This window comes from Pocillopora damicornis, chromosome 8, assembly GCF_964200805.1.
Source record: "Pocillopora damicornis chromosome 8, jaPocDami1.2, whole genome shotgun sequence".
Classification (NCBI taxonomy): domain Eukaryota; kingdom Metazoa; phylum Cnidaria; class Anthozoa; order Scleractinia; family Pocilloporidae; genus Pocillopora; species Pocillopora damicornis.
The window spans coordinates 9,441,533-9,462,034 of record NC_142677.1 but is presented as its reverse complement, the minus strand read 5'-3'; the positions used below and the strand labels follow the sequence as shown (position 1 = coordinate 9,462,034).

Sequence of the window (20,502 nt, the reverse complement as noted above, 5' to 3'; positions counted from 1 at the left end):
ACTGTTGGGTTTTGATCCTGTTTCGTAACTGTTCTGTAAGATACCATTTGTCGAGGAGATTAACGCTGAACTAAAATAAAACAACGTTAACTTCTCGACTAGAGCTGTTGTCAACATCCCTCCAACTCGGCTTAGCAGAACGTATACTGCGGGAATATAAAGAAGAGATAAAACAGAGACACTCAAACGATACCTGTTCTACTCAGTGTTTATTTGACAAGAAATTTTTTAGGCTTTGGTCTGTAGCAACTGTCGCTGGGTTAACTGATCAACATAAATAATCTCCCTAAAATCAGCTGATCTTCAATAATTCTAACAGTTTGAAGTGAGGAGAACCTCAATATATATTAAAACAATTTTTCTAATTTCATTTACCAGAATTAATGACATTTAAAAACTTGCTTGACGAGAAATTTAGGTCGATGCTGCAAAAGGTTGTTTTTCCTTAAAAAATATAAAATTTATTTGTTTGTTAAAAAAGAGCAACATAATGAAGAAATGTAAAATGGTTTCCGTGTTTACGTAGCCTGATGTAAACACGCGGGAGGTTGGGAGAACACGAGATAAGCGTAGGAAACCACGACGCGAAGCGAAGTGGTTTCCAGCTTATCGAGTGTTCTCCCAACCTCCCGCGTGTTTGCATCAGGCTATGTAAACACGGAAACCATTTTACATTTCTTTTATAAAATAACTAATGAAAGAGGAACGAAAACCGTGTTTACACACGCTCATGTAAAATGGTTTTATGGCCAATCAGAGCGCGCGTACTATTTGAATTATTTTATAATAAACTTTCTCAAGCTAGAACACATAGAAGAGTACTTCTGCAAGGGCGTAACAAAGGAAAGGGGAGGTGGAGTGATCTCATCGTGTACACGTCGTCGCCAAGTTTTAGTGAAAGTGACGTTTTGTCCAATGAGCACTGAGTGGTGTATGCCTTGTGAATTCTTCGAATTGGTCCTTTCTTGCCACCTAATTATAAGGTTTGTATGTTGTTAACTCGAAATAAAAAACAACAACAAAAGAAAGCGATCAACCCGCAATGGGGAGAGGGTGAGGTTTAATGGCGCTCCAGGACCACCCCCCCTCCCTTTATAGCTACGCTCCTGTTCTCATCGTAACATTTTAAGACTATACCTATCAATCTGTACTAAACAAATTTAAAATTTGCAGAATGTCCTGAGAATGGAAAGAATAGTAGTATACGCAGCTAAGAATTAGCAGTGTAACAAAGAAATATTCAGCCTTCTTGCGATACAAAATCGACCAGCAACACAGTGACAATTCAAAATATATTACGTAAATTTTTCTCTTTCAGTCAAGAAACATCTAAGTCAAAGTTGTGAAATAAATTATTTCTGAGACTGTGCTCGGCAGTTTAAATTTCTACTGACATTCATAACTACTCAATAAATTAGAATCTTGCAAATAAAATAATTCAGTTAAAATTAAAATTTTACTATGTGCATATATTACAGTCTACAATTAGAAAGAGTAAAACGTTTTGTGACGAAAGAAATTCAAAGATTAGAGAACCTTATTTCCATCTATGTTATTAGCTTACAAGTATAGTGCTTTTTTTCGAAATTCTTCTACAGGGAAAAGCACTTCCCTGTGATTTCTAAAACCAGACTAAATTTCTAAAACTGTACAGTGATCAGTGAGGTGTTTGTGTCGTTTTGTGCGACATATAGTCTAGACATAAACAAATCATTCGGGAAAACAAAAAAATAGTTCTTTAAAAGTGGAAGTCATAGGGGTAAAAAACCGTCCATGCGTGTAACAAACACTTCAATTGATACGTAATATGGACGTCATCTCACTCATATCAAAGTCTCTTACAAAAGCTTCACACGCTGCCCTTCACTCCACGAGAAAACTTTCCCTCCCCGCCCCCACCCAAAACTGGAATATTAAGTACGTAAACTTCAAAACAAGTTCTCATTACAGGCTGCATCATCATGATACTAGCATCAAAAGTAAGACCTTTAATAGTTTCGTGGTGTTTCGTTCTTGAAATCGAACTGCTTGTAACCCCAAATGAACAAAGCTCAACTGAAGTTATCAAGGCCATACGCACCATGGAATGTACACAAGAATCAAAACGAAAGCAAAGGAGCACTCCATATGATTAATGAATGTCGTCTCAGGGATATGACCAAATTCCACTCGCAACAACTAACAACACCAGAAAATTCCGCTTAGAGAAGGGAAGAGTGGAAATGATTCAGCAAAAAGCTTCTGTTGGATTATTCAGGTTATTACGGACAAGAAATCATTGAACTATGTTATCAATTTGACATCCCGCCAATGTCATAAGAAAAAACTGCGGTGATTCTTTTTAAAACAAAAGTGAAATTAATTCCTTTCGACAAAGGCTGAGTACTTACAAAATGTTGATAACGCACGAAACAGACCTGTTGAAAGCCAAAACCCTTTTAAGGTTAGCTTGTAAGAAGTTTGACCAGTTTTTTTTCCAGTTAATAACTATTGCTGTTACTTCCCGCTTTAATGTAAAGACGACTTTGGTCGCGAGCGAGACCTTCTAAGCGAGGTTCTCATTTGTACCGCAGAGTAATCTGAGTTTGACAAATCATCGCCAGTACTACTTGTTCTTGTCGGTCTGTTCTTTTTATGAGTCATGAATGAATCCTAAAAATAGAAACAGAATGATAATTATTAAAATTTCGCAAGCAGAACCAGGAAGCCTCTTTGAGTCTTTTAAAAAAAGCTAGAACACCGTAATATCTGACATATTTTATAATAAGGTGCCTCGAAAAGAAAAAAAACCTCACACGCCATGAAGTTGTCTGAACTGATTATCGTACTTTATCTAAGGTGATGTTCAGACACCACTTTTGGTTGAATTTGGTTTACGTATCAAAGCCATGATTTCATTTCAAAGCCATCCACATATTTTTTTGCTTACCTGTGTATGCTGCCAGACGAATGAAAACCCATAAGATGATGTGAGGAACTGTCTCGACAATTCTACACATGTTACATTTCACACAAAATTGGGGTACGGGGATAAATATCGTATCGCTTTCCAGGGTGTTAATGAGTAATGACACCCCCTAACATAAGGTTTGAAATAATTCTACAATCCCATTAACATCAAAATAGATAGGACCAGACACTCGCCTAAAGTCTCTTGATATATTTGATTTTTTCATTCACCACATTGAATAAAAGTGCATAGGAAGTGAAGATTGAATATTTGAAATCAAATTCAGGCAAACGATGTTAGCATTACACACTTTACAAAGTTATCATATCTAGAGAAAAATGAGACAAACGAGGATTGAGGGTTGGTTAAGATTTCAAATTAACTAGTATTTTCAAAATTTCCTCAAATTCGATTGTTTTTTGGCCCTGTTTAAAGCTGCCTGGTTTAAGAGAGACCTCTCAAATAAAACTTTTGTACCAGGCACTGATAGATATTTAACACAAGCTTTCATCATGAAAGCAAAAAATTAAATTAGAAGAACTGGAAAAGCAAAACACATTTAGAGTGATGCTAGTCGGGTTTGGTAAGAGTGGGCTACAACACAACGTCCAGGTTGACACTTTTGTATAAGGTAGATATTATATGGACAAGTCATGGCTTGTGAGAAAGACAGTCAGGCAAGCAGGTCGACTGGTATTGTAGGTAGCAATAAAAAGATAGGTGGCTGAGTAGGTTGGTAGGTAAGTATGTGGGTTAGATAGGTAGTTAGTTAAGGGGGTTGGTAAATGCAATGTATGGAGGTATGTAAATGGTAAGGTAGCAGGTAAGGATGTATGTTGCTTACAGCTTTCTTAAATTTGAACCTGAAGGTTGGTAGATAAGTAAGTAGATAGGTAGGTTGGTAAAAGAGAGCTAGGTGGGTAGGTAAGAGCTTGGTTGGTACATGTTTGTAGGTAGGTAGGTAGGTAGGTAGGTAGGTGGGTTGGTTAGGATATGTTTGTAGCTAGCTAAGTAGGTAGGTAGGTTAGCTGATTAGTACATGTATGTAACTAGGTTGGTAAGTAGGTAGGTAGGTAGGTAGGTGGGTAGGTTGGGTAATATATGTTTGTAGCTTGGTAGGTAGGTGAGTTGCTTGGTTAACACATGTATGTAGCTTGGTAGGTAGGTGAGTTGGTTGGTTAACACATGTATGTAGCTTGGTAGGTAGGTGAGTTGGTTGGTTAACACATGTATGTAGCTTGGTAGGTAGGTAGGTATGTTGGTAGGTGGTTAACTTGGTGGATGTTCACACAACTGTATTTCATGATGAGAATAGGGGTAAAAAAACATAAGAGTATAGTGAGAGTATGTAGTTACGTGTATGTAACAATAAGGCCATACACAAGTGAGTGACAGTAGTAACGTCTCATACCAAGCATGCACTTGCAGTAAGAAATTAAACAGCTACATATAAAAGAAAAGAAATTAGAAGAATCTACTGATGTACTTAAAAGTACATCAGTGGATTCTTCTCCTAGACAAGTGAATGCTCTCAATCATTTCAAAGTTTAAAGACCACATTTACAATTCTCTTATTTTAGAGAGAAACCTGACTTTTTGTTATACTATAGATAAAAAGGACAGATCTTTTTAGGTGCACAAACAATGACTACACCTTTCCTTCAAAGTTAAGTAAAGTCATCAACAGTTAGTGAAAGTCTCTACCATTTGTTATTGACAAATTATTGTTAATTACATTAGTTTCCACAAAAATCTTCAATTCAGTTTCAATTCATGTGTGTTGACAGGGCTTTTAATGCTATCTTGAGTATGCCAGAATTGAGTATTTAGAATTTAAGCATCATCCAAGCATGAAAATGTGACAGGTCTATGTTTGCCTTGCATTTTTATCCTTCTTAACATTGATGTCATAACCCAATAGTTTGGTTTTAAATTATGGCAATTTGTTTACTAACTTTATCCAGATGAAATAATTATCGATGATAACTGAGATCAATTTGAAAGAAATTTAAAAATAATTATTGACAGAGGTACATAAAAAGAACATCTAGCCATTATTTTACAGCCAACAGAATGGACTTAAGACTTGGAGAAAGTTTGTGACCAAATATTTCATTGTAATGCAGCATCAAGGAGAAATCAGAAAATTACAGCTCTTGTCCACACCACTGTCATGACAGACCATGTTTGGTGGTACTTTAACAACATGATTCAAAATCAAACAAACTAATTATGGGAACAAAGTGCTTTATGATGTAAATAATTTTTCTTAACAAATGAGAATGTAAGAATCAGCAGAATGAGACAGTGTACAGTTTAAAGGCTGAAATGAAAGATGAGAGCATTCACTAGCCTTTAGGAATTTTCAATAGTATTTACATTTAACTGAAGTAAAGTTGGTCTGCAGCCAGCTTCAGAGATGAGTCTCCATAGTTGATTTAGCACAGAGTGTGACCTTCTACAGAGAGAGGTTAATAAAAGAACAGTTACAGTAGGTTGTTCAGTAGCATATTTCAAGGGAACACATGTGCTTCATAAGTGGTTAGGAAAAGTACAGAATTAGTTATCAGTTTAAGCTGTAGCTAGTTCATTGATCCATTTTTAAAAAAATAAGGAATGAGTTTAAAGCTAGGGGGAAGAAGCAATTCATTTAAACAGAACCATTTCAGTATTAATCAATTAACAAATAGAGAAGCCTTGACTGTACTTTGTTCTGTTGTAAAGCATACAGGAAGCAGCTAGAACACAAAAGAAGTGTAGGGAGAAACTTAATTAAACAGATTACAATTTTTTAATTTTGAGATCATGGTTATTTGGAAGTTTGGTTATTATAATTACAATTTTGATAATTCAAATTTACTAAGTTAAGTATTTCCACTGAAAGAAAATAAATATTAAACTATGACCTAAAACAGGGATATAAATCTTCCCTTCAGGAAATAACTTCTTTTCTTTCTTTGATAAGACAAGGATCAAAATCTCCAAGACCTACAGTCATATTGTCAAATATACTGTATGACATAAACATTCCTATCATGCATACTGAGTTTTCCATCACAGGTCTCATGATGAAGTTTTTCTTTTCTTTTCTTTTCTTTTTTAATACAACCAGACAAAAATTTTATCATATTAATTCATAGGTAAATTTTAAGAATGCACAACCTTAAGTCTTGTCTGTTTTACTGTACAGTGTCCAAAAAAAAGACATGCATCGTATTAAGTTCTCTTTAAACTACTATGTAGGCAAATGAATAGCATCATTTCATTGTTTAGCATGTACTGAACTGACTTACTCTGAAGCTGTGTCTTTTGATATCTGAATTCATACTGGTTTGGCTGCCAGAGTTGAAACTCAGTGATCGACGTGTCTTCTGTTTCTCCTTGTTTTTGATTTCAGTTTCACTGGGTGCCACTGCAGTTCTTATATTGGATTTTTAACAAATTATTTGTAAGTTCCTTTTATACATGGTGTGACCAAGGGAAGGATTGATCAAATGAAACACAAAACAATTTGAATTATAACATTGTATGCAATTTAAAGGTAGATTTCCCTATTCACTTGTGATTTTTGCAAATAAAAAATATCCTACCTTGCAGGGACTAACACAGATAACAGTTCAGAGGTAAGATGCCTCCTGATAATGTTCTTGGATGAATGAATGCCAAGAGCTTGAGCCAGTTCATCTGCTCCAAACGATTGATCAAGGACCAACAATGCTCCATGGACACCACTGTCCCTCAAACTGTCTGCATATTCCTTAAATGTGAAATCAAAACATAATTTATAATTCTACCCAATATTGAGTAAATAACTGATTGTTACCCCTGAAAGTATCCAAAATGTTTTCCAATTTTTTATTTGACATAGTTTGAAGCTACACTGGTTTGCAGATTTAATGAATGTAACCGAAGAAGTTACAATTCATAGACCCAACGTTTCCACACTCCTGTCTAGTGCCTTCATCAGGGGTGATCTAAACGCTGCAACAAGAGGTCCTTTTATATGATCACTAATTAGCGGCCTTTTTTTTGACGAGGTGTAAATAGGCGTCAGGAAGCAGACCGCCATCGTCACGATTTAAAGGAGCGTGGGCGGAGTTAATGTGCCAAGCCTCCAAACAAAGGCGCTGGTGGTAACGCCGATTAGTAGTGATAATTTTAGAATTATCCCACCCAATTGTATGGTTGGTTAGGCAAGTATGCTCCGATAAAGCTGAATCGGAGCATACTTGCCTAACCAACCATACAATTGGGTGGGATAATTCTAAAATTATCACTACTAATCGGCGTTACCACCAGCGCCTTTGTTTGGAGGCTTGGCCCATTAACTCCGCCCACGCTGCTTTAAATCGTGACGATGGCGGTCTGCTTCCTGACGCCTATTTACACCTCGTCAAAAAAAAGGCCGCTAATTAGTGATCATATAAAAGGACCTCTTGTTGCAGCGTTTAGATCACCCCTGATGAAGGCACTAGACAGGAGTGTCGAAACGTTGGGTCTATGAATTGTAACTTCTTCGGTTACATTCATTAAATCTGCAAACCAGTGTAGCTTCAAACTATGTCTGATTGTCCACCTGGTTGCTGTGTGAACTTTAATAAATTTTTTATTTCTTAGTTATCTCACTGGAATCCTGAAGCATCACTTGTAGTTCAATTACAAAGTCTTAAATCTTCTTTACAGGGCATAATCGCATTTTCCTACCATTAAACCCTCAACTTCCAAACAGTTGATTTAATTCATAACTGAGTGCATATTCTTGACCTAATTTACCCACCCCCAAGTCCACAGAACGGCACCACTTAGCAACTCTCTCATTAGTCCAAACTAGAGGATCCAAGTCATTTTCTTCACTTTTTCTTCTACGCTCCATTAGCAACTGCACAAAGAAAAAAAAACATTGATATACATAGAAAGAGCAATTGCTTGCTCCAATAGGAATGTCTACAAGTTCCTAAAACAACTAGTTAAAGGTCAATACCACATGTCTGAAACTACACAATTGACAAACCTCTTTGTTGAACTCCATCATCCGCAGCAACTTTATACCATGAAGAATACTTGACTTCGAAACATAAGAGATACACTCCATCAGTTTGTTAAGTTTTCTAGACATCACAAACAAAAATCAAAGAGGGATGGGGATCCACTTTGGATATTGAACAAATAGGTGTATAAGTATCTCCGAGGTCTTTATTCTATGTCAGTTGAAAACATCATAGTCTTCAGTACAAATAATAAGCTATCAAACCTCCAAAACAAAGGGAAGTGGTACTTGTATAAGAGGTGGTTGTTGGAGCAAGGCTGGAGTTAAAATAAGATTGAATCGATGAACTGTTCTCTAAGAGTTATGAGAAGGTGGCCCCTTATGAGAGGTGGGTGTCACTGGAGGTTCCATTGAGGAGAGGGGGGGATATAAGAAGGCTCACAATAGGCCATTTTACAGTTGTGTACTTAGTTGACAAGCCTTTGATTTGGAGTGAGGCTAAAAGTGACCTTGTTGTGATGGAGACCAGTATGATAACAAAGTAATTTGCATTTGAAAAGCAGCAAAGTTTGTATAATAACTAGGTCACCCTTAGCCTTGCTCCTGTTCAAAGGCTTGGCAACCAAGCACACAACTGTAAAATGGCCTATTCCCTTCAGTTCTACTATCTTACCTGATGAAATTTTTTGCTGACATTGAGATGTTTCTCCATATCTTTTCTTGTGAGCACATTCAGAAGCCTTCCATCAATCATCTGAGCTTCAAATGCTGAGCAATACTGGCTGAGACCCAGGTCTCTAATCCATATGCGGGACACCCAAAGGTGATCTACAGAGGATATCTCTGAAAATTTTCTAAAAAATAACCAGGATCACACATTAAGATCACAAGAATCAAGGAATTGATAACTAAATACAGAAGCTCTCAAATTATTTAACAAACTTTCCTTGTCAACCTAATACAAAATGTTTAGAGAACAGTATGAAAAATGTGCATACTGATCCAAGGATAAAATGCCTCTGTCAATCACCTTAATTATGAGGGAAAAAAGAAATCTGCATGTAAAGAGGAGATGATAGAGAAGCACTTACACAGAAGAGGGGTCCCTGTAATCCTCAATAGCTAATCTCAATTTCCTTCGGTGCATTATGTTACCCATACCAAGTCCAGCTTCAAGCTCAGTATCATTAAGCTCCAACAACACTTTGCCACTTTTAATGTTGTCATAACACATCGGTGAATACATAGGCATTTGGCACTCCACCTCTAGCCAGGCTAAAACCATATTGGCTTTCCAACAAACCATTGGGATGTCTTTGTGTAGTTCCCACACACGCTTTTTCTCGGCATAACTCATGCTGGTTGGAGTTTTGTCCACATTATCAATGTCTGGAAATTCTGTACAAAATCAAAGAAGAGAGGTACAAATGTGGTCAGATTTGGAAAAATGAGTAACAGAAATATACTGGTATAATTGCAACCTGATACTAACAAGCACTAAGGAGGGCTTTCCCATCTTTTGTTGTTCATATTTTTTCTTCCAACTCTCAACATTCTATTCTCATGCTGTTATGTACTTGGTTGTTTCTAAGCAGAGGGTATTAATAAATCCATCTTAATTTACAAAAAAAATAATTTGCAAATTAAACATGTTTCAACATTCATAAGCCATATTCAGTTGCAAAATTTAAGGTTCAATGTACAATTAGAATTCTCATTTAGTTTACAAATAAGTCATGAAATTGCATCATAACAAAATGGCCACGGCCCCATTACACAAGTTAAATGAGATATTTATAATTAATTAATTAGAAATTGTGGAGTTTCTGAAAAATCATGATATGGCCCCTTTATTCAGCTTTTTGTTGAACTGAAACTGGGTTAACAGTAACTATAGAAGTAAATTTGAAGGACAATAGATTTTTATTTAACCAAGTTTAGTTAATTTTAAACCACCTTCCTGCATAGTGAAACCCAGATTAGAAGTCTCCTATCAGTGCAAGTTACATTACTTAAGCCACAATCAAATTTCCACATGAATCTCCATTGTTATACTACTGCTTGAAGGCAAGAGTTTCTTTTTGTCATAAGTAGTGAAAGGATACATCAAGGCACTTGAAAGGACTCAATGTTCATTCAAAAGTGCTCTTTACAAAGGCCAAGGATGGCAGAATTAGTGATTCCCTTAAGCCGTCACTGATTTCTTTGATAGACCCAACCAAGGGAACATTCATTTGATGGCCATGGAAAGCACTGGCATCTAAGTAATATCAACATCATGTTTGAAAGACCTGCCTTTCTCCCATGATATCAATAACATTCACCCATTTATAACCCATTTCACTGCAGTAATTAAAAAAATTTAACTCTGTTTTTTCATCTTAACCAACCTTTCACCAAGTGAAGGTTTTTGGAAATTTTGCACAAGTTTCTAAAAAATATACCTAGTTAACTATCTGAGTGCAGCCACAGCCAATGCTACACAAATTGGCACACAACTTGAATGAAATGCAAACCAAGGAAGCACAGAAGAGCTATAGACTGAAGTGTTATGAAGTAACCCAGAGACAGCTAAACAAACCACTACTAAAGTATATTAAAGTATAGTAAAGTTCACATGGCCACTAGTAATTGTAATAACAATTAAAATAAATTAAAAAGAAATAGATAAATCTGCAGGTAAGTGTTTTAAGTCTTCCTTTAGCATTGGATTCTTTCATTCGATGTAAAAAGTCTTTTTTGTGGCAGAATCATTTCCCCCCCCCCCCCCCCAAAAAGTGTATTTTCTTCAGGATGAGAAACAGGAACACTTCACCTGCAAAAAGTATTCTGACTTAAGTTTATCAGGAGTTATCATTGTGGCTGGAGAAAATCAGTTATTCCAATAGAATTTGACCAAAACAAACCTATTCACAGTTTTCATTTGTGATGCAAACAGAATTCTGAACAAAGGAGAGAGTGTAAACAGCAAAAAAATTTATCAGTTATAATAATCATCATTCTTTTATGACAGTGTCTACACACAGTCCTATCTAGAAAAAAAGGTGGATTTCAGAGAGGTCCTGTTTATCAAAGTTAGAGACAAACATACATCTAAGTACTACTAAAATGGTGAAAATCTATTCAACACTTATTCTAAACTTATGATAAAATAAAATGGACTTAAAAAATTAAAAAAAAAAAAGATGAAAGAAAAAAATACAGTAAATCTAACATTTCGGTTCAAATGTAAAACACATCATTCAAGTTCTTCAAAGCAGTACACCCTCAGACTCACTTGGACAAAAAGTGGTAAAAACATTTAAAAACAAGATATTGGCTGCTTACCTTTAACTAAAGGCTTGAAGAGAGGCTTTCGTTGCCTTCCTCGTGAAAAAAACCTAGACAGTGAGGATGAACGTCTCTTGATTTTCTTCTTACTTGGGTCATGTTGTTCATAGTTGGTTTGAACACCAAAATCAAAGACTTCTGAGTCATTTGGTGTAGGGGCTTGGCTTAAATCAGACTGAGAGTCTGATGAAACTGACCCCACTGGTGATCTTGGGACTGGCACAGGACAATGATCTATGAAAAAAGAAAGAAAAAGATAATAGTAAAAGTACAGGGCTAAAAATTAACTCCAGTGCTTGGTGGCCAGTTGGGCCAGTTTCCTTGAATTCTTAGCGGCCCATCCCAAAATGAAGTAGCCCTTGATTTCCTCTATTTTAAAATGAAAAACTTGATTTAACGCCCCATGGCTTTTAATGGAGCCTCAACTAAAAGGAAAGAACATATCACGCACAGAACTCTTGGTATGTCCAGAGTCAAATGGCAATCACAAAATCAAAATGGCATCTATATGCTGTGAATGTGGATCACTCGTGAAATCATTGTAAAAGCAGCTCAAGATTTCCAACTTCAGAACTAAAACCTCACCAAAATGGATGATTTTAGAGTCCAGGCAAAGAAACGAAGAGAAAGGTAGTCCAATTAAATTACATATTCAGCTTTATTTTTAACTTTGTACTTTGCATAACTACATTGCAACTTTTCTAAATTCTGCAGCATAGTCACACATCGGGCATTTAAACCTTAACTTTTGGTGGCCCTGGTCAGTTTTAACTCGCCACTGGCAAACGTGCAACCGCCATTTTTTAGCCCTGAAAGTAATCATTATTACCAATAGTAAAACAGGGAAAGTACCAAATTGACTATTCCAAATACATAAGTATGACAAAATCATGAAAATTCACCTTCCAGGAAATAACTGTAATTATACACCAAGAAAGAAACAATGCAACAATGAACCAATACTTCATGTTGCAACATCAGAATTTGAATACTATCAGTAAAAGTGATAGATAATCTGGCATTGGACCACACAAAAAGTTCTATTACCATCTGGGGTTCAGTTTTCCATGTGGTGGCATAGCATGAAAAGTCTCATCAAATGATTGATGTGCATAATTAAAAATAGAATGTAAAGGCATCTCTGCAACATTTCTGTGATGATAAAATGATTCCACGCAGATAGGTTATCAGAGTTTCTGTTTTAGTGAATATGGGATGATGTCATGTTCATGGAAAGTAGATACAATTTCTTCCTGAATTTCCAAACAAACAAATTTACAATTGAGATCAAGGCTTTTTTTTTTTTTTTAAATAGCATCTGTCCAACTACTTTTTGCTTTCACTTCTATCCTTTGAAAAGGATCAACCACAGCCAAAAAAACCTGTTGCTGTAAAACTTGCTTATATAACCACAACTCATTTCATTGACCCCTAAAAATATACAAAACCTAAACACAAATATCAGCTAATGATGATTCACAACACTTCAAGATACCATGTAAAATAGAAAATTATCATGAGACCCAACCATGATGATAAGTTGACAACAATATTGTTCAGAAAAAATTGTCATCTGGCCATAAAAAATAAAACATGCAGACTTCTCTAACATCACTTAGCACAATATAACTAATTATGTCAATTAAATGTGACTAAACTTTCAACAATTTTCCCACAATATTGAAAAAACAAAATTAATCAAAGAAGCCTACAGTCAAACCTGTATTGAGCAGAAATGTATTAAGCAGTCACCCTTTATTAAGCAATCAGTTGTCAAAGTCCTGAATTTGTTTCCTCTCAATCAATGTAATTTAGTATCTATTAAGCGGTTGTGGTCACCCTTTACCAAGTCCCAGTAGCCTCTTTTTATTGTCCTACACCTGTATTAAACAGTCACTGAAAGTGGAAGCACATTAATAAAAGTATGAACAGTCTTTCAAGTAATTTTTAATCCATGTTCTCTTACAAAATAAGTAGGTAGTATTTTGAAGTAAGATTCTGTACATTAAGTGGTCAATTATGGCATAAAGTGGCACTGTTAATTATTATTATTTTAATTCCCCTAGCCTGTGGGACCTGTATTAAGGGGTCACCCTGCCATTCCCCATAGGTGACTTCTTAATACTTGACCATGAACTAAGATCCCTGCCTGAGGTAAAATTGCATTATCTATATAGAGAAATACACATATCTATGAGCAAGCACAAAGAGAACTGTTTAAATTTACAATGAAAAAAATTAAACCTAAATTGTTTGAGTGTGGTCAATATCTAATTACTATCAAATATCAAATTACTGTCATCAATAGCTTCAAAAATGATAATTTAGCTCAAAACAGATCAGCATGGCTCTTTTGCCCATACAATAATGAACCAATAGCAAGAAAGATCCCAAATCCCTATTGTTTGACTGTGGAACGCCCTTAGGGCAAACTCATTAATCTGTCAGATAAGCTTCTTTGTCTAGTGATTATGAAGACATCTGAAAACCATTGCTACATTTCAAAAACAAACGCGATCGACTTACAAGCCTGTCAGAAAGAAGATCCATATCACCTTAATCAAGTGGTTTAAAAATTAGAATAATTTGAAAACGAATGATACAACTGTGCCTTTGTGACTGTGTCTGCAACTCAGAGATGATGTAAATAAAATTTGACAGATTGAATACTCTTAAAAATGTATCTAAAGCTGACGAATGGCCTAGGAGTGGCATAATTTTCCAGTTGAGAGTCTTCAGCAAACATCCGGTATTCGGGTTTTAGTAAAACATAAACATAAGGTAGATCTACATTTTTAATGAAGAATGGATGTGCGCTGAGTGAATATCTTGGCGAAATTATGTCCAAGTTTATGGAGATCACAATTAAATTTCTGATAGTAGCGTGCTTGTTATCACAAAGCACCTGATTAACTATGAAATCAATAGTCTGTCTTACATATCCAAGGTCTGGAAAAGATCGTAACGCAATCGAATTAGCGCTTTCAACATCTATTGATTTTAAGGAGATTGTCAAGTGAAGATTGTAAAATTAACACAGATTTCCTGAATTACCAGCAAATCTTCGCCAGGAAGGCTGGCTATTTTGAAAGTCTTTAACCTTTTTCCTTCTCGTACAAAAATAATGAGAAAATAAACAACGTAATGTACATTACACAAAAATTTGAAATGAGATCGAGATCACGCAAACAAACTTACCTCCGTTTTTTAGCGGGGATCTTGGTGAATCTTTCAAGTTTTGCAGGGAATTTATCTTCTTAATATTCGTGGCGTTCGTTCTACATGTACGTTTGCCTCCTGCGGTGTCCACATTTAAGTTGTTCGTTTTAAAAAAGAACTGTGAATTGTTCTCGCTGAGCGAAGATTGCAGAGCCGTCAGATGTCGTTTCACTTCGAAAAAATCAGCTTCCAATTCCTTCAGCTGTACGTCTTTCAGTTCCAACTGTGATTTTAAGCTATCGGTTTCTCTTAATAGATCGCATCGCTCCTTATCCCAAGTCCGCTTTTCGCTCTCCAGGCGCTTAATTCGTTCTTCACCTTCTAACATCCGTTGTTCGTAATTCTGAATAAATTCTCTAAGTTCTGTTTCCTTTACCTCCAATATTCCATAAACCTGCTTCATTTGATTAAGTAAATCCATTTTTTCCGTTTTCAAACGTTTCCTTTCCATTTTCATACAAGAAATCGTTTCTTTAGCTCGAGCAATTTCGAGTTCACAAGAATGGAGCCTTTGCCGAAGCTGATCTAAGTCTGTGTTTCCATTTCTCCATTCGTTGAGTTCTCTGGTTAAAAACTCGTTTTCACACCGTAATCTATCATTGTCTTCTTTATAATCTTCTACTATACTCTTAGACGATACAGCACCATCAGTTTTCGTTTCAGAAGTTAATTTATTGCTCGCCAGCTCCGACAGCCTCTTGTCTTGATCTCTAAGTTCTGCCTTCAAATATTCCACCTCCCGATTAACCGCAGTAAGAGAACTGTTGATTTTAGAAGCAATAACAAGTTTTTCCTCCCTCATTCGTTTGCTCTCACCCTCTGCCTGTTCCATCAAACGCCGCATAACACTCAAGCAATCTATTAAATCGTCCTGCTTTTTCACGAGTGGTCGTGTGACGGAACTGCCACTGTCAGTACTTTCTCCTGAGATCGTACTACTAAAAGATAGGGAGCGAACCCTTTCTTTGAGCTTGTCGACTTCAGCCATGGCCTCTATCGGTGTCAAAGAAAACTTGCGTTCCTTGGCGGGAGAGGCATCTGTTTTTCCCTCACTGTTTACGTCCGCCATATTTGATTTGTGTGACACCAAGCACCAGCAGAGGTCACAAAGACGAAATTTTTGGACGCCAGACGGTAGCCTCACTTCGATGGAACAATGTTTTATTCCACCTACCCCATCCTTACTGCACTTTAATCTTTCACGGTAGTATCAATTCGAAAATTCTTCGTTGAATGGCATTGTGAAAGAAGTTAAAAAAGTCTTCCAACAATTTCATCCTCTGTCATTATTTTCTTCACATTGCTTACTATGTAGACTGATGAAAGCGACTGAACTCTATTCGCGAGTATTTCCTCCCAAAAGGTTTCCATATGAGACTTTTCTTATATGCGTCCTTTGTTATCAGTTTACAGTATTGTTTTTTTTCTTCTTCAACTTGAGTTATGGTAAGCTTTTATCAGGGTTTAATTTTATTTGATTCTCCTCGACATTTATCAAAAAGAGGAGGTGACAATCATAAATTAGAACGGCAGAATAGGGATTTTCATGAAATAACGACAATCTTTTTCGTGAGTTTTCCTTTTGGGGAGCAAAAATTAGTACACGAGTCACTGTTCATCATAGGCATAGAAATTTCAAGGAATTTTTGTCTAGGTCTTATTCTCCGCCAGTCCAGACCCTGTGTAAAAATACTCGACCCTACAAAAGGCAGCTAGTGAAGGACCCACATAGAAAACGCACAGAATAAAATGTGCTGTGGAATTATTACCATTGGATATGCAATGGGCGACAGAAAGGAAGAGAGGTATTAACAGATTTAGAAGACTTATTCTTTTCAAACAGAAAAAGTTGAGCCAACAACGGCAGATATGCCGAAGAGAAATCTACCAGTAGTAAGTTTAGATCGCAAACGAAGCAGTTGTTCAAAAGACACTTCAGTTGTTAATATACGACATGTGACATGTCAATAAACTTTATTTATTCTAATTCTGGCTACATGATAATCATGCTTCACAAAGTTACCTTACCCACTCCCACTAGAAAAAGACAAAAACCCAGACAAAAGAGAAAACCGTCGTCCCTTTCCCCGTCTCCAAGTCCCTATTTGACCGGTCTAGCTATTTCTTGAGTTGTTGATTGAGCTTCAGTCACATCCACCCTTCTTCGGGCAGCATCTGTAGCGGACCTAGAACCAAAAAAAACATCGAAGTTATTAAATCTAGAACTCCGCATTCACCTGGGCATTTGTTTTCAAATATAGTGCGAAAGGGGAATCCCTAACTACAAAGCATCTTTCCAAAATCTTAAAGCTTAGGCGATTAATTGAAAGAGGTCGCTTAATTATCGTTTACTTATTTTCTTTTGATATAATGTAGGTGAAAGCATATCTGTTTGCTCTTTCACTTTTTCAAATTCAAAATCAAATATTTCTTTACCAACCTCTAAATATTTCTTGGTACCCCAGCAAGCGTCCCCAAATTTGGCGACGGTGGCATCAAGAAGGCAATGTTCCTTGTCTTGACAATATTGCTTGGCAATAGCCTTGGAAGCCACTTGATGCTGGCAGGCTTGGTTCCAGGAAAATATTCCAAAGAAACCGTCACCACAGATGTGAGCACCCTTGAGACGGCCAAAGTTTGCCCATACGATGTCGATATTGCGTCTCTCAGGACATTCGAGTGACATTTTGTGATTTTCACATACGCGAGCTCTCTTGGTGTCATCTGGTGTAATCCGGCCTATACACCTGTATTTGACCTATAGGAACAAAATTTATACAATGCGTTTACTGATGCTATTAATAAAAACCTCATCATCTAGTTTTAGGTCCCTTTTTGAAAAAGTCCATGATACTCAACTTGTTCTGAGTTTCTCACTCCGCAGTGATGAATCGAAATGTTTTGTTCAGGTTCCTATGAATTCTTTTTGGTCTGGCCACAAACATTTTAGCTATCTAATAACATTTACGCGTACTGAGCCGGAGGAGTTTGCAATTTCTTAGGCGACACTTTAACAATGAATAAATTTGTGTTGACTAAGTTCAGTCCACAAAGACACTTCTAATGTACAAGGCACATGCACCTGTGAAAAAATATTTGGTAAATAAACCGGTCTCTTCAGGCGACTGCTATGTCGGCTGATAATGTCCGCGGTTAAAAGATTGTCCCGAAAATGAATAGTTGGCAGAGAAGCGAAGCTTGAGGGCAAATGTGAAATTGAATGCGCAAATGTTTTTTTTGTTCTTTCCAGAGTAGTATTTGAGATAAGCTTTATTTGAAATGGCTCTTTAACTAGACTCTACAAAACGAGTTGGTTTTTCTTCCCTGTAAAGTAACAAAGATGAAAGAGTGACACTCAAGCTGGCTTTTTCAACTAGGTTTGTTTCTTTTCGAAGAAGAGTAACGTAAATGAGAGCTCTTACGTCATAAATATTTAGTGATTTTGTTCCACGTGACGTAAAGTAGCCAATAGAGTCGTAATAACATTAATGCTGAGTCATAAACATAGATAAAAACATAAATGCATATACAATATATATATATATATATATATATATATATATATATATATATATATCCATATATACGAGAACAAATGTGTTGAAAGTTTGTTACGAGTGCGGAACAGAAAAACACTTCTTGGTCCTATTTAAAGAGATAAATCACAGACCTTTGGGTTTAAGAGCAACAAATTATGTTTTCGAAAACCGTACGTAAAAATAAACGATTATTTACCGTGAGATATTTCTTCGTTCCGAAGCACGGGTCTCCGTATTCTGCGTTGTTGGCATGCAACTCGCATTCGGACAGGGTTTCACATTCATTTTTAACAATAGCTAATGTATTAGCTGCGCGGCAGTTGACATTCCATAACCAAGCAACCGTCCAATCCAATCCCCACTGACACACGGAGCGGTCTGTTCTTCCATAGACTGCAGAAATGATCTGAATCTTTTGATGTGTGCACCTGATTTTTTGCTTCCCTCCTTCACAAACAAGGGCGCTTCTTACTGTGAAAAACAGGAGAAATACAGAGAAATACATATACCAGCTACAGAAGATTGTATAAAAAAGCCCCTAAAGGTCAACCAAGCTAAATTGCATCAAAGCAGTCACTGCTTTGATGCTATTAAGCTCAGTTGACCCGCGTTTCTCAAACTGACCAACTTCATTCATAACTTAACGCGTGTTGCTTGTCCTTGTCTTCCACGTTTTCTCTTAGTAATTTTGATGTCATGTTCTCGGTGCCATCACTCTTCTCTCCATGGTGGAGGAATATTATGATTAACTCTGGCGACTTACATCAAGATTGGCACGCTCATGGTTGATCATCTTAGAAAGTCTTTTTGATAAAAACTTCTTATTTTCGTTGCTTGGATTGAAACTTGCGCACAAGTCCTTAAGGATAATGACGTAATCAGACCATGATTTCAATACTTGAAGAGGTCCTCATAATTTTCTGATAAAAATTATTTGACGGAATCAGTTTAGATACTTTATGGGTTGACTTTATAACACGCACAATAGGAAAAATGTTCCATAACTTTGCACAGGCATATGAGGGTCCGATAATCATAGGTGCCCGATGAGAGTTAGTAATATTAAAGGCAAGATGCGGGATGAAAATAGGAAGGTACGAACGGGATATGCTCTGTTTCGAAGGCGGGATAGGATGGTCGTAGCCGAGATCATAATTCAGCTCAAGTTATTGGCTACACGACCTAAGAAACATCAAAAAGTATTTATTTGCTTTATAAACGGGCTTAAATTAGTAATCCCACTAAACCGCGTATGAAATGACACAGCCTACGTGTCGCTGAGATTTTCTTTGGCTTCAACACGTATTTTAACGCATTTTAAAGCTCGGTTTTGCCTCATGAGAGTTATGAGAAATGAGAGTACATTATCAATATTATAAAGACTATAATTTGTCCATCAGTTTAAATACGGCGGTGAACTTGAACAACTTGGGCAGGGATCGGCGGCATAGAATAAAAGGCGGAATCGGGATGAAAATGTTCTTTGCGGTGGGATGGCGGGATGGAATGAAAAATTGAGGCGAGACAAGGAATTGACAAAGTCTATTTTGGAGCTTCGCATATTATAACTGATTTAGATCCTCCTCTTCGAATGCAGCTAAGATATAACATATTCAAGTACTTGCCTTCTTGTGTAGGCCAAGCTTGTGTATAACAGAAGGTTGAAGACAATAAGAGAACCACTAAGTACATCCTCATTGTAGTGGTAAATTCGACCTATGAGAGATGAAATAAGGTATGATTGATCAATTTTGCTTCAATAGAAATGATGACTCACGAAAATCAGTTCAGTGGCCACGAGTTGTTCTTTACTTGATAGGATAAAGCAGTTGATATTCAGAGATACGCCTGTTTGGTTACCTGACCAAAGTGAATCTGTTCCCCCTACAGAGTCTCTCTTTACTATCTTTGTTTTTTTCTTCCAATGACTTTTGTCCATGCCTTAATAGGCATGGACAAAAATATTCATATTCAATATTCATATCATGATTAATGAATTTTGTTTATGTTTACATTGTGCAAACAAGTTATACCTTGTATTTGTATTTTTAAAAACAAACGTCTGTCGGCTTTCTTTTTGACAAATCACTTTTCCACAACCATGTGGTTCAAGAGAAGTTTCCTGCTAGTGAAATGTACAAATTCTCTGATCTTACCAAATTTAACCATGGATAGTTAGAACTGACTCGTTTTTAGGATTCGTTACTATTGGCAACCCTTTTCTGTTTGGCTTGGTTCATATTTGTCATTCACAGATCACCTTCTCTCTCCTGCCATGTTGAGTGACATGTTGTTATACCTGGTTTGTAAGGATCTCCTCACTTTTGATTTAATGAAAATTGTTTCTTGAAAGTTACCACATTACTATGGAACTCTTTCGTTTTTTATTTTGGCTTTTCACACGATTATACACGAATTAATGTTAATTGATGGCGATATGTACAAATTTTGTAAAGTAACTGAAAAAAAATTTGCCT

At 36.5% G+C, this 20,502-nt stretch overlaps 2 protein-coding genes across 4 annotated transcripts; both read right to left on the bottom strand.

Moving 5' to 3' along the window:
- Window positions 1–1,281: 1,281 nt before the first annotated feature.
- On the bottom strand, window positions 1,282–15,594 carry LOC113674560 (kazrin). 2 transcript variants are annotated; one of them, XM_027191040.2, is made up of 10 exons: window positions 14,466–15,590; window positions 11,265–11,501; window positions 9,029–9,335; window positions 8,611–8,791; window positions 7,962–8,015; window positions 7,728–7,829; window positions 6,541–6,707; window positions 6,244–6,370; window positions 5,330–5,408; window positions 1,335–2,652 (listed from the first exon to the last, which is right to left on the bottom strand). In XM_027191040.2, exons 1-9 carry the CDS (start codon window positions 15,553–15,555, stop codon window positions 5,364–5,366), a joined length of 2,310 nt encoding a protein of 769 aa, XP_027046841.2. In that variant the 5' UTR covers window positions 15,556–15,590; the 3' UTR covers window positions 1,335–2,652; window positions 5,330–5,363. The 2 variants fall into 2 exon arrangements, with proteins under 2 accessions (XP_027046840.2, XP_027046841.2); XM_027191039.2 differs by lacking the exon at window positions 5,330–5,408 and having other exon boundaries at window positions 1,282–2,652; window positions 14,466–15,594.
- An 834-nt stretch (window positions 15,595–16,428) lies between these two features.
- LOC149041289 (L-rhamnose-binding lectin CSL3-like) lies at window positions 16,429–19,951 on the bottom strand. 2 transcript variants are annotated; one of them, XM_089180198.1, is made up of 5 exons: window positions 19,838–19,951; window positions 19,651–19,741; window positions 18,222–18,496; window positions 16,927–17,244; window positions 16,429–16,672 (listed from the first exon to the last, which is right to left on the bottom strand). In XM_089180198.1, the coding sequence occupies exons 2-5, from the start codon at window positions 19,721–19,723 to the stop codon at window positions 16,631–16,633; spliced, it is 708 nt and encodes a 235-aa protein (XP_089036324.1). In that variant the 5' UTR covers window positions 19,724–19,741; window positions 19,838–19,951; the 3' UTR covers window positions 16,429–16,630. The 2 variants fall into 2 exon arrangements, with proteins under 2 accessions (XP_089036324.1, XP_089036323.1); XM_089180197.1 differs by having other exon boundaries at window positions 18,222–19,741; window positions 19,886–19,929.
- Between the last annotated feature and the right edge of the window lie 551 nt (window positions 19,952–20,502).